This window comes from Amphiura filiformis, chromosome 10 (genome assembly GCF_039555335.1).
Source record: "Amphiura filiformis chromosome 10, Afil_fr2py, whole genome shotgun sequence".
NCBI lineage: Eukaryota > Metazoa > Echinodermata > Ophiuroidea > Amphilepidida > Amphiuridae > Amphiura > Amphiura filiformis.
The window spans coordinates 20,245,089-20,267,971 of record NC_092637.1 but is presented as its reverse complement, the minus strand read 5'-3'; the positions used below and the strand labels follow the sequence as shown (position 1 = coordinate 20,267,971).

Sequence of the window (22,883 nt, the reverse complement as noted above, 5' to 3'; positions counted from 1 at the left end):
TTGAACTGAAACTGAAACAATGTACATAAATCTATACCTACCTCAAATACTGTTGCCATGAAGCTCTCTGGACTAAACCCGTACCAAGGATATTCATCGCTATCATTACTTATAGTATCAACTGCCCACCATATTATCAGAGCTACTGCTTCTATTGGGGCCACAAACCTATTATAATAAACAAGATAAATAAATGTGAGCGCTGTATCTCTGCAGTTTAGAGCGAAAAATCTTGCGTGTGTCCTCGTTTGCAGGCAAACACTGACGCACTATCCACACACCCTCATCCCTGAGACATACATCCACAAAATTACATTATAATCCATTCATAACCTCGTTAATAAACGCGATGCGTGCGATCCAATCATATTTTATTATTTGTGAAAATGCGAACGCAAATCGAGGTCATTAATATCTCACAATTGACCCCAAAATGCGTAATTGTTCAAATGTCACAAACAATTGACTTCCGCGTGCGATGTATTGTGCGTCCAACAAACTGCGCGTGTGCTAGCTGCCATATTTGGATTGCGCACTACCATATTTGTACAGATTCCGATACACACTTTTGTTATTGGTCATCTTGTTTTAGCCCGATTGATTTTGGGAAAGGGGAGATGTTAAAATTGTTTATTTTTACAAAGTTTTGAGGAAAATTTTGTGTTATTTTGTAAAGTTAAAAGACCAAAGTGACGGTTATGAATGAGGTTAATAACTTTGCATCTTTGCATCAGAGCAATGCCCTCCAAATAACCGATGCGCAGTTATTAACCTCTAATTAACAGACTTTAGGTAACATCCAATCATCTAGAGTATAATTATTTAATATATTATTCGATATATCCCCCCCCCCACACACACACCCATCCCTGAGACATGCATCAACAAACTTATATTACATAATCCATTAACATGCTTTAGGTAACATCCAATCATCTAATCTGTCGCCTGTCTACCTTCAAACCTCTTGTAATATCTACTTATAATGTCCGTACTGTAAATCAACAAGGGAAAATGCATCAGCTATTCATGGGCTGTGCTGATGCAGGTATTGACATTACCCGGAATTAAAGAACATCGTCTCATTACACCAAGCCCAACCGATGAACTTTGGTCAGATGATAGGAACTGGGTTTTATCATTCAGTTCTGCTACCAAGCAAAAGGCACAGTTCTGCTACCAAGCAAAGGCACGGAGGAGTTGGTCTGGTCATGTCCAAGCACATTCACAGATGTCTTAAGAGTGTTGAAGCTGTTTCCGAGAGGATACTATTTGTAACATTCCATGGCAACCCTCAGCTCAGCATCACTGTTGTATATGCACCCACTGAGTGCACAACATCTTCTGACAAGGAGGAATTCTATTCATCTCTATCTGACCACCTGGATGGTATGAAAAGACACAACATCCATCTCATCCTCGGCGATTTTAATGCCAGAATAGGAACAGACAGTCATCTTTCCCATCCTTGGGTCATTGGTCCACATTGCTACCATGATTCAACAAATGACAATGGTGAGCGTCTGGTCAACACCTGCCAGGAGTACAATCTCAGACCGGCCCAGATGAGATTCCCGCAACCCAGGAACCATCTCTGGACTTGGACCCATCCAGCTGGATCAACCCATGCACAGTTAGATCACATACTAATAAACAGCAAGTGGGTAAATTCTCTCCGCAACTGTCGAGCATACAACTCAGTAGAAGTGGACTCCGATCATCGCACTGTGAGCATCCGTCTAGCTGCCAGTCTGCGAACTAGCAAAGGAAAACCTTGCAAGAGACCAAAATTCAACTGGAAGAAGTTGCAAGATCCTGATACAAAGGAGGAATTTCAGCTGGAGCTATAAAACAGATTCCAGGTCTTGAGCATGGATGACACCACACCCATCTCTGACAGGTATGAGACCTTGAAACAGCGGTCCGTGAAGTTGCCGAGAAAGTTATTGGAAAGCAAGAGCCATGCGGACTACCAAGTTGGGTATCAGATGCAACCATCAGACTTAAACTTGAAAGGATGAGGCCAAAAAGCGGTACTCCATTTCAAAGTCTCGTCAATCTAGAGAAAGATGGAGGAACTTGAACACCAGCCTTAACAACTCCTATAAATCTGATGAGCTTGCTACCCTCAATAAGCAGATGGAAGACCTGAAGCTGGCCGACGAGATAGGGAATTATACCACCACCTGGAAAATTATACACTCGCTTTCTGGGAAGAACTCAAGGAAAGGGGTGAAAGTCAAAAGAGAGATGGATCAGCTCCAACCAGTGACCATGAACTGCTTGAGGAATGGAAGGAATATTTTAGCTCACTCCTTAACAACGACAGTGGCACAGCAGCTTCAGAACTTCATGCACCAGCTGTTGAAGATCTTCCTATTATCACTGAGCCCCCAACTCGTGAAGTAGTCAAAGCAATAGCAGCCATGAAGACCAACAAGGCAGCAGGATTGGACTGTGCTATAACTGCAGAAGCACTTCAGGGAGGAGGGGATAGCATGATTGATATGATTCTCGAATTCTGTGTGGAAGTATTCTCAACGCTGACACCACCACGTCAATGGGTTACGAATGTAATCATTCCTCTACCAAAGAAAGGTGACCTCTCTCTCTCATGACAAACTACCGTGGTATTTAAGCTTATGTCCATTGCCGCAAAAGTGTACAACAAGATCCTTCTGAACAGGATCCGACCCCACATTGATCCTTTACTGAGAAGCAACCAGGCTGGCTTTAGATCTGGTCGCAGCTGTGCTCAGCAAATACACATTTTGAGGAGGATCATGGAAGGCTTCAAGGAGTACCAACTTCCCTTAACAGTCACTTTTGTGGACTTCAAAAAAAGCCTTCGACTCCATCAACAGGTCCGTCCTGTTTTCAGTGCTGCGGCATTATGGAATACCAAAGGTTGTGGTCAATGCCATCCAGGTGCTCTACAAAGACTCCAATAGTGCTGTTATGGTAGATGGCAGTATCTCAGAGCCTTTCCAAGTTACAACTGGAGTGCTTCAGGGTGATGTGTTGGCGCCATTCCTGTTTATTATCCTGGTAGACTACCTTCTGATGAAATCAACTTCTGGAATTGACGCTGGAATTGTTACCTACCCACGTCGGTCAAGCAGGTATCCTGCCAAGATGCTGAATGACCTGGATTTTGCTGATGATATTGCCCTGCTGGAATCTTCCATAGACCGGGTCCAGTCACAGCTTACTAGGACTGCAACTGCAGCAGCAGATCTAGGCCTTGTAATCAGCGCACCTAAGACAGAATATATGACTGCAAACTGTAACGCCCAACCAGCACTTGAAGTCTATGGTAGTACCATCAACCATGTCACAGACTTCAGGTATTTGGGTTCAAAGATGGGCTCTAGTGTTGGAGACCTAAAAAGAAGAAAAGCACTAGCCTGGGCAGCTTTCTGGAAACTGGGCAGCCTTTGGAGAAGCCCGTCCCTGCCAATCGAAACAAAAATCAAGCTGTTTCAGACAACGTGTGTAACTGTCTTTCTGTACTGGTGCGAGTCATGGGTAATTACCAAGGACATGGAAAACAAGATCAATGCATTTGCAACATCTTGCTACAGAGTCATGTTAAACATCAAGCGTGTGGATCGGATTCCAAAGAAACCATCTACAACCTGACCAACACCACTCCACTGGTTGCCAGAGTCAAGATTCATCAACTCAAATTTCTCAGCCATATATTGCGTCTTGAAGATGGCGAGCCTGTGAAAGAATATGCGCTTTATATTCCACCACATGGGAAGAGGAAACCGGGACGGCCGTGTACACTGTACTTACAGTATGTCCAGCACCCCTGGGAGATACTGAAAGGATGCTGCAGCCAAACAAAATTGTTTCGCTTGCCCAAGATCGCATTAGTTGGAGAAAGCTTTAGTCGCCTGCTCCGCAGCCGACTGATGATGATGATGAATCATCTAATATTATAATTATTATATGATTCGATATGTACCCCCCACCAGTGCTTACTCAGAGGCTTTATGTCGCAATTTTGGCCCAGTGAAAATTATATTTGACGCACATAAATTTGCAATGCTGTATTACAATTAGTAAATTAGAGTTATTAATGAGCCAAGGCACACTCAATTTCCAAAGAGAGTAAACACTGCCCCCCCACCCCCACACCCCACCCCCTAAGCATACACCCACAAACTTACATTATAATCCATTCCCACACTTTCGGTAAAGTCCAGTCATCTATACTATAATCATTGTATAGTTGCATTCTAAATCTTGTAGGTCCATATCTGATGACCATGTACTGAAAGACAAGCCCAGATATAAGGAGAGCAAAACCCCAGACAAAATCCTGAAAAAGAAAGGCAAAAACATAATATTAGAAATAAAATCAGTGTGGGGTGTAATTTCATATTGGATTATTCCTGTTGAAATTCATACACCCCCAGGGAAGACATTACTTTAATCTCCCTCACAGGGGGTGTAGATTTCAAATGGACTCACACATTCAGGTAATCCCACATGAAATTCACACTCTCTGTATGGGAAATTAAGGTCATGTCTTCCATGTATAGATTTAACTGGAACAGTCCATCATTCAAACACATTTTTCCCCGGGCATTTGTCACAAGGTTCATTCAATAGCTGATTAAGGGCTGATACTAGACTAACCCTGATTAAAGGCTGCTGAGCCTAACCCTGATTAAGGGTTAATACTTAAGGGTGAAGTCTATCCCTGATTAAGGGCTGATAGTATACTAACCTAGAAGTTTATGTTAAGAATTGAGCCTAACCCTGATTAAGGGTTGATACTTACCTGTTTAAGTAAGAAGTTTAAGGGCAAAGTCTATCCCTGATTAAGGGCTGATACTAACCTAGAAGTTCATGTTAAGAATTGAGCCTAACCCTGATTAAGGGCTGATACTAACCTGATTAAGTAAGAAGTTTATGACAAGGGTTGAGCCTAACCCTGATTAAGGACTGATACTTACCTGATTAAGTAAGAAGTTTATGTTGAGGGCTGAGCCTAACCCTGATTAAGGGCTGATACTAACCTGATTAAGTAAGAAGTTTATGTTGAGGGCTGAGCCTAACCCAAATAAGAACACTATTGTACAGCAGACAAGAGTGGCTAACTTCCTATTAACTGTAAAGAAAACAAATACAAAAATAATTAAACATATATTAAGTAAAAATAATGAACAGAGACGAGGAGCATATTATCTTAGTCACATATATGATCCGCTTTGGGGTGCAGCCCTCTGTTGGTGTACAGAAACTGGATTTGAAAAACATCACTCTGGTGGCCATCACCCAAGATGGTCAAAACTGTTAGGTCAGTAAAATTGGTTTTGACAAGATGAAATGTATATTATGAGTTTCTACAAACCTAATGAGTCTCTTCAAGAATGAAAAAGATATTGCTAAGGCAAAAAATAACAGAGTTGGTTTACTGTGAGTGACCTGAATATCAAAATGTAGTTTTGTAATTTTTCTTATTTTAGCTTAAGTATTTATCCTAAAATATGCCTCAAATTGCATATATTGGACAAGTCAATTAAAATAGGTTTCATAAGAAAAGTTTGTGCAGAACTAAGGGTTGATTTTCATTGATTTTTATATCATTTTCCCCTCTTTTTTTTTTGGTGTGAAAAGAAAATTTAACTGGATTTATAATTAATAAAGAGTGGTACAATTGCATGTGCCTGGATAAAAAGCTCTCCTCAGCTTTATTTGAGGGGAGTGATGGGGAGCAATCGCTCTAGCTCTCCTCAAACGGCAAAGCCTGCTTTTACTTACCTCCAAAATCTCCTACATTGTGTACAAATAGCTCTATATTAGCCACCATTGAGCTGAGACCAGCCAGCACAAGGGAGATGAAGAAGAACACAGTCAACACCTGTCCTCCCTTGATTTCATTGTACAGGATTGGCATCCTGAGAAAAACAAAGTAAAACAAATTATTAGAAAGATTTTTTCAAGTTGTTTTCTATCCGATGAAAAAGAACACAGTCAACACTTGACCTCCCTTGATTTCATTGTATAGGATTGGCATCCTGAGAAAAACGAAGTAAAAAAATCATTAGAAAGATTTTTTCATGTTGTTTTCTATCCGATGAACCTATGAAGAAGAACACAGTTAACACGTGTCCTCCTTTGAATATAACAATGCCCCATATGATGGTTCACACTTCCGGTTGTGGTTACCACAATTCGGCACATTTTTTTTGTACCATGAAACATATCCCGGTGTCAAATTTTACTGCGGTGTAAATGAGAAAAATATTAAGCTTTCTTCTTCTTTTCTTTTTTTCTAAGACATGGCATAACTGGGGATTAATAGCAGAGACAAAAAATTCATTTAGAAGCTGCTGACGAGGATGCACCCAGAAAGCGATTAACCTCCCTGCTGAAGCTGGTCCTCAATCTAATGGCTGGAATTTGTGCAGGAAGAGAATTCCATAATTGGGCTGTAGATGGTAGAAATGATCTTTCATGGCTGAAAAGGTTTGATCTTGAGACTTCCACTGCTAGGTCATGGGATTTCACAGACCATCACGTGTCTTGCATCAGCTGGCATAACAACTCAGGGGTATACTTGTAGAACATATGACAGAAGAGGGTGGCTGCTCCAACTACCCTGCGGTGGCTAGCTGAACACGATGATCTTCATACTCAATGACACGCTTAAGGCCCGGTCACACTGTGACGAATAGGGGTGAACGGCAAGCGACGTTAAGCTGTGAATTGCAATTTTGAATTTACCGCCACTCATCGTGGGTTGCCGTTAGTTGTCGCTGGACGAATCCGTCAGCGACCGCAGACGAACGAAATTATTCGTCGGGAAATTTTCAACATGTTGAAAATTTTGTGACGACAAAAAGGTAGTTGTGATTCTGTTCAAATTTCGTTGGAGACCGCAACCCTCATTTTCTTTGGCGTTTCCATACCGTGCGAAGCCGTCTCTAGTCGTTTGAGGTCGTCACAATTTCGTTGGTAGTCGTTGTCGCGACCATTGCGAATATACAGCGGCAAGCGGACGTCACATCTCGAACCCTGACGACACGTTGCGGCAAGCAGCGAAATTGTAACGATCTTGGTGCGACAGTGACTTTTTGTCCGGAGAGTGACGGATATTGTTTGCGAGTATCGTTTGCGAGTACCTGCGGCATTGAAACGGTGGTCTGCGATGGGTTACGATTTTTAACGATGGTCAACGATTTTAAACTTTTTGTGCGATTCATGAAATAGATATATGCATTTGTAGGATTGTAGAAATTAATCAAGTCTTTTTTATGGTCGTTGACAACGACTACCAACGAAATTGTGACGACCTCAAAACGACTAGAGACGGCTTTGCACGGTATGGAAACGTCAAAGAAATGAGGGTTGCGGTCTCCGACGAAAGTGGAATGGAATCACAACTATTTTTTTTGTCGTCACAAAATTTTCAACATGTTGAAAATTTCCCGACGAATAATTTCGACCGTCTCGCGTCGCTAACGGATTCTCAGCGACAACTAACGGCAACTCACGATGAGTGACTGTAAATTCTAATCAAGTCTTTTTGTGCGATGTTTGACGTTTTATTGACGTCAGTTCGATTTCAATAGACTACACGGCACGATGCAATTTTAAAGTTCATATAAAAAGAAAATAATATCAATAATAATCAAAAATATTAATATTTCTGATTATTATTGATATTGATATTGATGTTAATATTTGTGATTATTATTGATACTGATATTAACATTTTTTATTATTATTGATATTGATGATAATATTTTTGATAATTATTGATATATTGATATTGGTATAATAGTTTGGATTATTGTTAATATTGATTTTAATATTTTGATTCCTATTGATATTTATATTAATTTTTTTGATTATTTTTGATATGTGTAGTATTTGTTATTATTATTGATATTGATATTAATATCTTTGATTATAATAATTGATATTTATGTTAATCTTTTATTATTGATATATTATTGATATAGATATTAATAGTTTGGATTATTATTGATATTAATTTTTACTATTTTTGATTATTATTGATATGTGTAATATTTTTGATTATTATTGATATTGATGTTAATAATCCTGATTATTATTGATATAGATGTTAATAGTTTGGATTATTATTGATATCGATTTGACCATTTTTGATTATTGTTGATATTGATGTTAATATTTTTGATTATTATTGATATTGATAGAGTGGGACTATACGACCCGCACACACACAGGCTTTGATGTCGGCTGCTGAGTCACGTCATCATCACCGCAATCCACCGTCAGCTGCCGTTCCTTGGCGCAAGCAAATCCGCTGCCAGCCGTCTGACCTCGTTGCTTGTTGTCGGGCTCCGTCAAGACTTCGTCACTCACCGCCCAGACAACGTCCGGTTTTGGTCGCTAGTCTCCGTTTCCTGCCGCAGCCTTTCGTCCCTTGCCGTCGTGTTGTCGCTAAAGGTCGTTCCCACTCGTCAGCGAATCTTGTTTTTCCTCTTTTTGTCGTCGCTTTGCCGTCAACATTTTGTGATTTTCACGTTCGTCACCTTTCGTTGCTTATCGTCCGTCATAGTGTGACCGGGCCTTTAGCTCTATTTTGGATGGAGTCAAGCTGATGTCAAGCTTTTCTGATATCAAAATCTCAGTTTTTATTCCCAAGAATGGGGGATGAGGCTATTGATCATGTCACACCCCTTTAAATGAGTTCTCGAAAGAATTAAACTTGAATATTCTCTTGCAAAAAATATCTCCTGTAGATTACTACTTCAGAAAACAGGGGTGGTTGCAAAAAATACCAAACTATTTAGAGAAAATAGGGGTCTTGTTATGGTATGAGAGCGATGAAGATGGAAAGTTAGACATAAAATGGGGGTCCTTTCGGCATTTGAAGGGTATTTTACTGATAAGTCAATTTTACTTGCCAATCCTAGACTTTTCTACAGTTTCAATTATTTGCACACAGTGGCAGCAACAGGATTTCTTTTTCCAGGGAAACTGAGGAGGGTAAAACATGACAAATGCAAATTTTCCTACAATTTAGCAATTTTTAGCCAAAAAAGGGTTTCCCCCTTTTTTTCAGCTATGCACACCCGGGGCAGGGTAGCAAAGCCCACGTCTGGAGGAATTCCACCATGCCCACCTTCGGTGGTGCCACAAGTGCAGTATTTTTTGGAAGCCTAAGCTTATCCGTAAGCTAATGTCCAAACAAGGGAGGAACTTAAAAACTTGTGAACAGCTTAATAAAATTTTTAAGGTTTTTACTTACCATATAAATGTGAGCCCTGTGTTAGCTGGTCCATTTTCTTTTAATAAATCCACAATTTCAGATACATTTGTGCCGTTCTGCATCTGTGTAGCAAATACTGTACTAAAGGTCAGCATACCGCATACTAAACTGAAAAGCAAAGATTCAAGTAAAAAATGTGAGTCAAGAATGCAGGTCTTGAAGATGTTCGTGAGGAATGTGTGAGACAGCCTAGCAGGGTACTCAGTACAAATGAGAATACAGGGATGTGTTGCAAATATGGGATTTATTTTCAGAACAATATATAAACAATGGCCCCTTTTCTAAAGTCGATTTGATATATGAAAATGTGCCTTTTTTTTACAAATTTTTCAACAAAAAAATACCAACTATTTTTTCTAACTGGAGCCAAACTTTCAAACAAAATGTGAAATTTGGTAAAAATATTATGAAATTGTGTTAAATTTGGCCACCTATCTGGACATTAGGTATACAGGTAAATGTTCTAGGAAAATTGGTATCAGTATCGGTCTACTAACAGATTTTTGGAAGCACATCTCCCATTGAGTATTCTCTCCCCTCAGTAAGACAGTTACAATTTTTGAGTTCTTACATGCTCGGGTATATATGTGAGTAAATGTATAAATATAGATAAATGTTCTAGGAAACTTGGTGTCAATATCGGTCTACTTATAGATTCTTGGAAGCACATCTCCCACCCAAATTGAGTATTCCCTCCCCATGGCGAGGCAGTTACAAATTTTGAGTTCTTATATGCTCACTGCTGCATGCAACCTGATAATGCCAGGGTGTGATTCAATTAACCAATCAGAACCAAACTTTTGTATTTAGGCAGTGCATAACATGCGAAGAATTCTAATAACTAGAGGACGATTTTTTTTATATTTACATCCAAACAGTCCAATAAAATTCCACTCCCATGCAGACATTTCAACATCATCATCTCCGTTATGTTCCTGTTGAAGTAGGTTTCTGTGTAAAGCATGTTTACTGCTGCTTAGCAACAAGGTTACCCGATGATCTTACTTCTTCCTAAATTTGCTACAACAACCATGACAATCAACAATAGCTGTACCCCGGGAGCTGTACAGAGAACATCACTTCAACAAGCACATTGACAATTAGTTGTCAAAACTTTTAAACATAAAGTGAAATTTTATTTGATTAAAAATGAAAAAAATAGTCAATAGCATACATGTATGTAGAAAGTATCAAGACTAAAATTTTTGAGGAGAGTAATTTTTAGCTGGTTCTCCATATATTTCCTGTCAAATATTGTGAAGGATCTTGGCTGTTGTTATTGATACGTTTTACATAAATATCCTAAATTATATCCAAGATCAAAGTCTTTTTTTTTATTCCTATATGCTATATGGGCTAACCTTCATATCTATTTTTACCTTATCGGTATCTTACAAACCTTGGCCTAACAATAAACAACTCAAAAATAACTGCACGGTCATGGTTAAAAAATTGTGGTGTTGTTGTTTTGTAAATGGCACAGGTATTATACAATGTAGATAGCTTTTAGAATATTAATTTGATCTATAGAAAAATTATTTAAATTGTGTACATTGTGGAACATTCAACTACGCTTGTTACTCCACGACAAATCATGCTAATACACGAGCGTACAATGCTACTCTGTGCATCCGGAGGTGCAAGTTTATCTGTGTACAACAGCTTACTATACAGAGCCACGCAAAGAGTATGTTCCACGATATACACAAATTAAATAATTTTTCTATAATATGCATCAATATTGATTAATGGGAATATTTTCATATAAAATGTATAACTATTCTCATTTATGATGAACAAAATTATTTGTCAGAATTTTAACAATATTATCTTATCAAGTTTATTCTTTTAGTATGTCATGTATGTGAATGTTTAATAAATATAGTACAGTATAACTAAACTGTTATTAATATTAATATACTTCATGTATTACTCATGCGTCCCATTATCAATATTAAAATTTATAAGTTGTAGAAATAGTAGCAGTAGTTAATAATAAAAGGGGAGAAGCATAACTGAGGAGGAGGAGGAGGAGGAGGAGGTGGAGTAAAATCATTATTTCCTTCATTACTATTATTATGAGCCCCTTTGATTGTCAAAATCAAGGAGTATTCAGTGACATTTTAGCAGACATTTGAGTCTTTGTCAGACAACAGATAAAACAAGTAAAAACTTTTCCAACTTGTAGGCCTACATAATGGGCAAATTATTAAGAAATATGTAGTCTTTGGGTGGAAATGTTATTTATTCTTGGGTCTAGAGCGAATGCCACCCCTCAAATGGATGTTTTAATTCCTCATCATAACTCTTAGATTTTTTAACATGTAAACAACTGGGTCATTCCAAGGGAGCAAAAGCCTTGTTTTGACAAATCTGTCCACATGGTTGTAAAGGGACTGATTTGACATAAAGTTTCCTCCTTACTTTCTGTCCCAATTTCTCCTAACAATATTTTTTCCCAATTAGATACTCTTACCCCCTGCTCTATGCCTCTGGAATTATTAGTACTTAAAAGAAAGTGCAGCAAGAAGGTAGCAATGTGTATAAAGCAAGTACAAAGCTTTCAAGCAGGCAATCAATCAATCAATCAAGGAAGCAAGCATGCAAGCAAGCAAGCAGAGGTATGCAAGCAGACAATCAAGCAAACCAGTAAGCATACAATTTATTTATATGAGAGATTGCAATCATACCAATGTGGTTAAATGACTTGTGCCTTTGGGGGGAGGGGAAAATGGATTTGCAATTATCCAATAAAGTGCAAAACATAGGGGGTTAATTGGGCCCACTGCAAGGGTAGGAATATCCCCTTGGAACTTGTTGTACCACCACTGCTGACATTTTCAAGTCAAGAAAGGCAGAATTTACTGTCGATATGCAAGAACTATGTCAAGACCATATTGGCAAGCCCAGGTTAGAACTAGCCCTGTTCACAACTGTATGCGACACCCCTCAAACAGCGCAAGTAAAGCTGCGATATTGTTGGGTGTTCTTTAGATCATACAGGATCACACAGGTATCAGCCAATCAGCACAGCTAGAACCTGTGCCAGGCAAGGCCCCTAGAAGGTTACTGAAATTGACATAAAAACTCTTGTCACTTTTGTTACATAAATAACAAAACCTTCAACAAAGCTTTAATTTTACAACATGTTTTTTAAAGAGGAAGCCCCCCAGAGCAGTTCTTCTGGGTGAACTAAACCTACCTGGTTATCAAATTAATCAGTGACAAGGGTATCTCTGAATTTGACAGGTGCTAAGAGATGTTTAAATGTTATTGCATCAATTAGCACCTGTCAAAGTCAGAGATAAAAATGTCACTGATTAATTTGATAACCAGGCAGGTTTGATTTACCCCAGAAGAACTGCTCTGGCAGGGCTTCCTCTACTTTGAAGTTATACTCATGCAAATTCAGTAGAGTTTTTGTGTTTTTCACACTACACACACATATACACACAAATATCTAGCTTTTGAAGAGACAAAACTTGTGATATTTTCTGTCAAAATTAGTCAGAAATGAAAGGTGCTTTTCTAAAAACTTGTTTCCATCAGCTCATTGGGCTTTTGCATTTAAAATCCATACTCCCCCTGTGGAAGATTTTGAAATATCTTCCACAGGGGGAGTATGAATTTCAAATGGAATGAGCATGGCAGCTCCATTTGAATTTCATACACCATCTGAGAAAGATTCAACCTGAATCGTGTACTGAGGGAGGGTGAGTTTTAAATGGAGCTGCTAATGTGTTCATTCCATTTGAAATTCATACTACTTCTGTGAAGATATTTCCAAAATCTTCCACAGGGGTAGAGTGGATCTTAAATGGAATAGCCCATTCACCTGGTTTTCTAATGTTTGGCCATATATTTACACAGGGAATATTTTCCCAAGAAATTATCAGTGCAAGTAGTAGCAGATTTATACAATTCGCTGGCGAAGTGATGTAATAATTGGATTAACTACCATAGCAATAGGGTAAAACAATTTTTGAATATACCGTACCTCACTTGTACGTTCACACAGTATGCTGATCACTCGTACCTGTAAGATTATTTAGTATCTTTGACAATAACGGTATTGTATTTAATCTATGATTGCAGACATGCACAGGTGATGAGTGCAACCTAGCCGTTTGTAGTGCAGCGCGATATATTAAAAAATTGTTTTACCCTATTGCTATAATAGTTAATCCAATTATTACATCACTTCGCCAGTGAATACTTTGGCTTATTAATGTTAATAGCTGTTATGTTATATGTTAATAGCTGTTAATGAGTTAACATATGTTGTGAGGTGAAGCCACTCTTCAAATGGGCATTGACATAGGGTCAAAGGTTAATGTAGGATCGCAAAAAGATTAATTTAAGGCTTTTTTTGGGTATATTAATACAATAATTGCTTAAAATATTATCCTTTTATAACATTTACAAATGCCAGTTATCCCATATTTTTGACCTTTGACCCCAATCCAATGCCATTGAATAATTTCAATCTAATTTTGACAGACAATATCTGAAAGTGTTAATGTAGCCACAATAATACCTAACAAGATTATTGCACATAGGAATGATAACAGCAATGCGGACTATTGGATGATCGGCACGCATGTACGTAGAATAGCTCAGAAATAAACCAATCCCAGCTCCTGTATCGAATGCGTTTTGCGATGCTGCGTCAACCCATAGACGTGGGTTTGATAACTCGCCTGCATGAAAAAAGCAAAGCAAAGCATATAGCACATCATGTGAGCAAATTGAAAGCAAGGGCATGCATGTTCACTCTATATGTAATCCAGATGAAGACTGCAACTTCTGTGTTTGTCATAGATGGCAAATTGGAATAAATTTGTTGTGAAACTGCTGGAACATAACAGATATTTTGCTCCAAATTAGTGCCATTGCTGCTATAAATATTAGTGATGATCATGATATACATTGTATACAACCAGATAGACTGTATTGCCTCACTTGCTGTGGAGTGTGGTTCCTGGAGACACTTTGTAGTTGCGTGCTCTGCACTCCAGTGAAATGAAATGAATGATGATTATGATATATTATTTTTATAAAGTTCACAATAACAAAGAGATATTATTACAGTGGGTATAAAAAATATGTGAAGATAGAGATAAATAATAATTATGACACAATTATAAGGGTGTGAATGAGTCCCGGGAATTCCCGCCCTAGAATCCTATTACCCGAGCAGGAAAATTTTTGATGAAAATGGTCAAAAATGGGCTAAAATTACCAAAAAGGCCTCCCACAGGGGGAAGAGGAGGGACAAGACTTCTCATGGGGGGAAGCTGCCCCCTTGGCTACGCCACTGGTTTCTCTACTGTTCTACCACCAAAAGGCCACTATTTGCAGCAAAAATGTTTGGTAAATTTTCTGCCACTTCCCAATTAAATTTTGCCCCACCTCCCCAGACAGAGATTTTTCCAGGTGCCACTAATGTTTTCACTAGGAGACACAAATAATAAAGAATACAGGTCTAATTAGAATTTTATTTGAATTCAAAAAAGAATTGAAGATGGTGGTTAACTCACAAAATCATGAAAATGGAGCTACATGTAGTGTCAGTTTCTCCTACAAATGGAGGGGGGTATCTACACCCTCTGTGCTAGATTCTTAGTGATATAATCAGGGATTGAGTTTAAGGCGTATGAGTGCGATTCGCACGCGCCGCACGCCTGAAAATACGCCGAGGGGTGCGATTTTTTTTCGTTAAGTTTTTTTATTTTTTATTTAGAATGTCCCTGGAACTTAAAAATGTCCCTGGAAATATTTTTAATTTTTTTTTTAAAACTTGAAAAAAAAATTACAAAAAAGATTTAAAAAAATTATAAATTCATGTTCAAAATAGGCAAATTTATAATTGATGTTCACATTACAATCTATTTATGAAGTAAAGAAGCATACAAAACAAATGCATTTTAAAATCATTCATAGATTATTATGTGAACATAATTTACAAATTTGCCTATTTTAAACAAGAATTTATAATTTTTAAATCTTTTGTAATTTTTTTTTTTTAAATTAAAAAAAATTCCAGGGACATTCTAAAGTTCAGGACATTCTAGGGACATTCTAAATCCAAAAAAAAAACTAATTAAAAAAAAAAATTACAAATGACACTAGCAATAAGTCCAAAGTCCAGGGACATCTATGCAGTATACCATTCATTACCCCAGAGCTTTTACCATGGCCATTTAAAAAAAGTACATGTATGTTGTCACAATTGCTAAGTTTTAGCTGAAAATGAAATCATAGTCATACACCAGTTTTGAAAAAAGCACACCTTGGTTTATTTAGGTGTGCGATTTGCAGCACACCTAAAAGCACACCTCGGGTTATCCAGGCGTGCGATTTACAGCACACCTGTCACATTGCAAAACTCAATGCCTGTATAATGTGACAGGACATTAACAAATACAAGGAAGTACTTCGCAATTATCCAGTTTTGAATCTGGTTAAGGTTAGTAAACTCAACCCAGAAAGTATCGAAACGATTATAGATGGTAAGATATATCGGGAACTGAAATATATAGCAACAACTTATTTAATGTATATAAAGCGCAGCTTTCTCCTGCGCATTTTGATACCACTTTAGTTGCTCTACGATATCATTGGTCGAGTTATGGGCGCTTGAGTGGCTTCAAGTCGGATTTTGAAAGTTGCACTTAGCTCCTATTCAAGCCAAAAGATAAGACATCTAATGACGACGAATCCAGGCAGTGATAGACAGTGATGGTAAGCACACCAAGTATTGAGATGTCAGCAGAAAGAGTTCATGAGGTAAGTCAGAGATAAGTAAAGGGTAGCAAGTATTGAAGTTGGAAGTCGAAGGAGTAAAATAAAGTAAAGTTCATGGTTAAGTAAACAGAGCATATCGGTGTCCTTTGTCTTGATTTTGTGTGTGGGGGTGTGTGTACACGACGAACGCATTTGGCTTGAATATGAGCTAAGTGCAACTTTCAAAATCCGACTTGAAGCCACTCAAGCACCCATAACTCGACTAAATGATATCGTACAGCAACAAAAGAGGTATCAAAATGCGCAGGAGAAAGCTGCGCTTTATATACATTAAATAATTTTTTGCTATATATTTCAGTTCCCGATATATCTTACCATCTATAATCATTTCGATACTTTCTGGGTTGAGTTTATGTAAAAAAGCTACATGTAAGGGGTTAGGTGGTCGTTAGAATGAGAAGATCAAATGTCATGTCTACCCCTACCTAATCATATTGTTACATATTGGTACAAGAGTCCCAATACGAACTATCCCATGATGGCTTCCCATGTATGCTGCATATGAAATGAATAAACCCCACCCTGCCCCAGTGTCATAGGCACTCTGAACCGCTGCATCCATCCAAGTGCGAAGCTTTACAAATTCATCTGTATGTGTTTATATGGAAGCAAAGCAGAGCAATAAAGCAGCAAATAAATTATGCAAGCATCAAAACGCAGACACAAAAAAGGCAGCACTATTGGTATATGTCGCATTTTGCACCCGAACTCTTGTATTAGTATCCTGTAACATAAATAAAAAGAAATAGTATTCCAGTTAAGTTAGTAAAACAACAGGGACTGCCTTTTGAGGAGAGTGAGAGCAATTACTCTCCTTAAATCTGATATACTAGGAGAGTGATTTTTAGCTCTCCTTAGTTGACCACTCTCTCCTTACATTCTATTGTAAATGCTTTAAACAGCTCCAGAAGAGCTATTTAATGCTCTCCTGCAAATGCCAATAGACAGTCCCTGATAACAACATGTTGTGCTGTGTTTGGATAGTAGAATGAGACTGACACAGGTGCTGGGTTATGGTGGTTGGAGAAGATTGAACATCTAATGTCAGGTCCATCCATACCTTATCACATTGTTACATATTGGTATAAGAACTCCATAATGGACAATCGGATGATGGTTTTCCATGTAAGATGAATATGCAATAGCTACACCCCACCCTGCCCCAGTGTCAAAGGCATTTTGAACCGCTCCATCAACCCAAGTGCGGACATTTAGAAATTCATCTGTATATAGGGAAGCAGAGCAAAGCAATAATGCAGCAATTACATTAAGCATGCATCATACGTATCACATTTGGGAATCATAAATATTGATGAGGACAAATTTGTATTCCAGTTAAGTTAGTGTAACGACATGCCCTAGGTTTGTGTGGTAGAAGGAGACGGGCACAGGTGCTGGGTTATGGTGGTTGTAGAAGATTGGACATCCAAATGTCAGATCCATGTAGCCATACCTAATCACATTGTTACATATTGGTATAAGAACTCCCATACGGACAATCCCATGATGGTTTTCCATGTAAGCTGCATATGAAATGAATAAACCCGCCCCTGACCCAGTGTCAAAGGCATTTTGAACCGCTGCATCAACCCAAGTGCGAGTGTTTAGAAATTCATCTGTATATAGGGAAGCAAAGCAAAGCAATAATGCAGCAATTAAATTAACCCCATGAGAACTACCTGCCAATTGGCCAAGGAGAAGTTCTCATTATCAATTGGACCAATCGGCAACATTGTTAGAATAATTTAACCGCACAAAAAATTGGGGTAAATTATTTGCAAAGCTCCATTCTGATTGGTGATTAAAGCGGAGATTTCATGTAATTGACCAATCAGAGGAAATGTTAGATTGGCAGGTAGTGCCCCTGGGGTTAAGCAAGCATCATAAATGTAAACGTATCACATTTTGCGAATCATAAATATTGAGGACACATTTGTATTCCAGTTAAGGGGGTACTACACCCCTGTGGTAAATTTGTGATTTTTTTTGCATTTTTCTCAAAAAATAATAACACCCTGGTAACAAAAGTTATGTATATTATTGGGGCAAGGGATCCAATAACTACACTGAAATTTCAGTAACTCAAGACAAGCGGTTCAGTATATATGATAGGAAATGAGGTACATCCTAGCGGTACCTTATTTCTTATCATAAATAACGAACCGCTTGTCTTAGGTCACTGAAATTCCAGTGTAGTAATTGGATTCCTTGCCCCTATAATACACATAACTTTTGTTACCAGTGTGTTATTAGTTTTTGAGAAAAATGCAAAAATAGACACAAATTTATCGAGGGGTGTAGAACCCCCTTAAGTTAGTAATACAACATGCCCTAGGTTTGGGTGGTATAGATCATGTAGAAGGAGACTGGAACAGGTGTTAGGTTATGATTGGAGAAGATAGCTAGGACATCCAAATGTCAGATCCATGCAGCCATACCTAATCACATTGTTACATATTGGTAAAAGAACTCCCATTTGGACAATCCCATGATGATTTTCCATGTAAGCTGCATATGAAATGAATACACCCCACCCTGCCCCGGTGTCAAAGGCATTTTGAACCGCTGCATCAACCCAAGTGTGTGCATCTAGAAATTCATCTGTATATAGGGAAGCAAAGCAAAGCATTAAGAATTAAATAAAATAAGCAAGGAAGCATCATATATATATACATGCAATGTTATTAGTGTTTGATGAAGGGCACAAATATTGGACTATTCCAGTTAAAATCCATACACCCCCTATGGAAGACATGACCTTAATTTCCCATACAGGAGTGTGAATTTCAAATGGAGTCATCTATTCAGGTAACCCTGCTTAAAATTCACACTCCCTATGAGGGAGATTAATATAATGTCTTCCACAGGGGGTGTATGGGTTTTAAATAACATGCCCACTGTATACAGGGAAGAAAAGCAAAGCATTCAATAAAGTAAGCAAGCATCATACATGCAAAAAAGGGCACAAATATTAGTCTATTCCAGTTAAAATCCTATGGAAGACATGATCTTAATTTCCCAATGCAGATTTCAAATGGAGTTATCCATTCAGGTAACCCTGTTTAAAATTCACACTTCATATGTGGAAGATTAAGGTAATGTCTTCCATAGGGGCGTATGAGTTTTAAATGGAACAGCCCATTGTAAGGGAGTAGAAGCCTTCAGAGTACATCAAATGTGAACTTGAAAAGCTGTGTCCAACATTTTATCATGAAAGCCAAGAAAGACCCTTGATTTTGATGATGCACAGCTCTGAAAGAGCCCCTGTAACAGGTATAATCTTCAGCTCCAAAAGACCCCCCATTTAGAGCTCAACAAGGACCATACACACCAAAATATATACATAATGCCCGGGGGAGGCACTCAACATTGACACGGGGTATCATCTATGAACATGGATTTGCAAAAGCATCCTAAACACAGTCACAAATGCATATGTATTGATTTAAAAATGCACCGCTAAACAAGTATGGCAAGTGTTATCTCTATACCCTAAAAAGTAATGGCATTATCTTAGAAGCAAGTTTCTGGAATCTAAGCCATGTGAGACACAAATCCTTGATTATACAACTGGAATAAAGTGTTAAAACTCAAAAATTCACAAAGTTTCCATAATGTCATACATCTTTTTTCTTACAAGACAGTATACTAGTATAATTCATTGAGCAAGAACACCCCCTTTCTCAAATGTCCTTGTTTTAGCTACCCTATTCACATATATTGAAAATAACCTTTTTTACATGAAATTTGGTTTCCGGATGATACCCACTATTCAACGATCAGTGTCCCCCTGAGACACGATGTGCACCCTCTCTCTACTCCCCATTCCAGATAAATACAGCACTAATTTTTTGGGATTAAAAAAATATGATCAAGTTCTGCAAAATAAAACATAGCTAAATCCTTATCCTTTAGTTAGTCCTAACTGGCAATAAAAGTAAAATTTCAATATTTGGCCAATTTCTTGAAAAAAGAGCCAAAAACATGTATTTTTGGCATGTTTTCTGACAATTGAGTCACAAGAATCAAAGACTTGTAACAAGTCTAAGCATTCAAAATCTAGAGTAGATGCCGCAATTTTGCTCTAATTCCCACTTTTTTGTGTTACTATAATTAAATAATTGGTTATAAAAATGAAACATGTCTTTTCCAAAAACTAGAATGCATAAACTGAAATTAGTCTTAGTACAAGTCTTTAGGCTTGATTGTTACAACATACGAGAAACACCCTAAAAAAACATGTTTTTGGCCCTTAATTCCAAAAATTGGCCAAATATTAAAATTTTTCTTTTATTGCCAGTTAGGACTAACTAAAGGATTAGGATTTAGCTATGTTTCATTTGGCAAAAACAGGATAATATTTTTTATATCCCAAAAAATAATGCTGTATTTTTTTGGAATAGGGAGTAGATGCAGACATAGCTGAAATATGAAACTTTATACCATGTAATTACATAAATAATAATAAAGCATGTAAGTTGTTAATAAATTTCAAGCCAACCAGCAATTCTTATATCAATGCATTTGGAAACACAAGCTTTGCTGTGGAATTGCAATGAAATACATTAATTGTAGTTGCAAAGCAGAATGACAGAAAAACAATTCAGCGAAGCAAGATTGTTGCTGGTACTAGCTATAATGGCAATGAATATTATATGTGACGCGATCAAGCAAAATCAGTCGGAACTCGGAAATATTGATTTTGAGATATCGCCAAACAATGGAACTATTCCCCTTTGTTTCCTTTTGTTTTAAAAACTCATTAATTGCTCATATCTTTAGAACTGGTTGTTAAATTTCAATAGGATTTCCTGCAAAATATATCTAGCTTTGTAAATGCTTTTTACTATCATATAAGAAACTGAAAATTTAATATTTCCGAGTTCCGACTGATTATGCTTGATCGCATCACATATATATAACCAGCAACAACTTATACTTAGCATGGTTAGATGGTATAATATTCAGAAATATTGATTTTGAGATGTAGCCAAACAAAGGAAGTAGTTCCCCATGTTTCCTGTTGTTTTGGAAGCTCTTTATTTGCTCTTATCTTTGGAACTGGTTGTTCAATTTCAATGAGGTTTTGTGCAAAATGTTTTTTATAAATATTTTTACTATATCCGAAACTGAAAATTTAATATTTCCGAGTTCCAACTGATTTTGCTTGATTGCATTACGTATGTCCTTATTCCTGTGGTTTTCATAGCTTCTAGCACATGGAAGGGTAAAAGGTCAATACTCCAAAGGGTAATTAGTATGAAAACCCAGTAACTTGGTTATAAACCCTAACCTTTACTCTAACCCTAACCTTAACCTTAATCCAAAACATAACCATAACTCTAATCCTAACACTTACCATAATGCTGGTTTCATACTTTCCTGCCGATTGCCGCTCTGACAACGATTTTGCTCCACTGCGCACTCGCACCAGAAATGCTACCGGTGACCAGCGGCAAGCCAATATACATAGATCACTCCACCACTTTGCTCAAGCAGCAGCATCGCCAGGAGTTGAATTTAAGTTCTCTGAGTATGAGAACAGGAAACAAATTTTGATGAGCGGCAACATTGGCTTTCATAGTCATGCTGATGCTGCTCAGCGGTGTGAAGAAAAGCACAAGCGGAATGATGAAGCATCATGCCGTTCAGCGGGAAGCGGCAGAAAGTATGAAACCAGCATAACCTTATACCTTAACCCTAATCCTAACCTAAACCCACCTAAATTAACCTTTTTTTGGACTAACGACTCGTCAGACTAATGGGCTGTTCGCAATGGAAGCTCCGAGCATAGTACATGTATATCTACAGACATGCAGTTTAAGATACAATTGGAATATGGTGACTATAGAAGAAATGATAGATTATGTAAAAATGTTTAAAAAGGACAGCCAAAATGGTTCACTGAGCTCAGCCAAGCGTTGCTGTCTTCGGTAATGCCAGGCTGGGAAATAAGTGGGAGCCAGGGGCCATTTAGCTCCTGGTTCATTGAAAATATCCCCTGGTTCCTTGTAAAACCTTGTGCACCAGGGGCTATTTTTTTCTACAAAGTAGCAGCGCTTCTTATTTCCCAGCCTGATGTACACAACCAATTTTCCCATCCATTGAATAGCCACTGTTTCATTGAAAATAGCCCCTGGTTCCCTGTAAAACCCCATGAACCAGGGGCTGTTTTTGTACAAAGTAGCCCTGGTCCGGTGCTTCTTATTTCCCAGCCTGGGTAATGCATTCTAGTGAAGGGGTACCTGGCCTTTAGCAAAGTCCAAACCCATAAAAGCCTGTAGAAAACTGGCAGGCTTCGCTGAATTTACACAAACCGCTCCGATACATGCATTGACCAATTGACTATCTATTGTCAAAGACTCTAGCTTAACCATCAGTAAAGACAGCAAAGCCTGACTGAGCTCACCAAACCATGACTGTACTTCCCAGGCCCGTAACCAGGATTTATTTGCAAAAGTGGATGAGGTGGCAAATTTTGAAAAAGTGGACCTGTGGGCGGATTTTGCAAAAGTGGGCTTCCCAGGCGGGATCACTTTTTCTACTTGTCTCCTTTATTATTTGCGACGGCGAACCTGATGAAAAATTATGTTTATTTATGATGTACAAACAAGGTGTTAGCTAGCTACCCGTCGACCCGTCATTTTGGACAGGCAGTTTGCTTCGGGGAAAGGCAAAATTAACAGCTGTGACATGCTAAATTCTACAAATAAAGCTTGAATACATTCTGTGAACTCAAAACAAAGTCAAACTTATAAATGAAGATTATAACTGGCTGACCCCCCCCCCCTGA

The 22,883-nt window shown here is 38.1% G+C and overlaps 1 protein-coding gene across 1 annotated transcript in view; it reads right to left on the bottom strand.

Annotated features, from left to right (window-relative positions):
• LOC140161720 (uncharacterized sodium-dependent transporter YhdH-like) overlaps positions 1–22,883 on the bottom strand; it is a 70,587-nt gene that overhangs the window by 15,732 nt on the left and 31,972 nt on the right. Inside the window, exons 7-11 of the mRNA XM_072185019.1 lie at positions 9,263–9,391; positions 5,779–5,915; positions 5,034–5,125; positions 4,179–4,330; positions 42–168 (exon numbers count right to left, since the gene is read on the bottom strand). Coding sequence (XP_072041120.1) covers positions 42–168; positions 4,179–4,330; positions 5,034–5,125; positions 5,779–5,915; positions 9,263–9,391 — 637 coding nt within the window. The remainder of the gene's footprint in view (positions 1–41; positions 169–4,178; positions 4,331–5,033; positions 5,126–5,778; positions 5,916–9,262; positions 9,392–22,883) is intronic.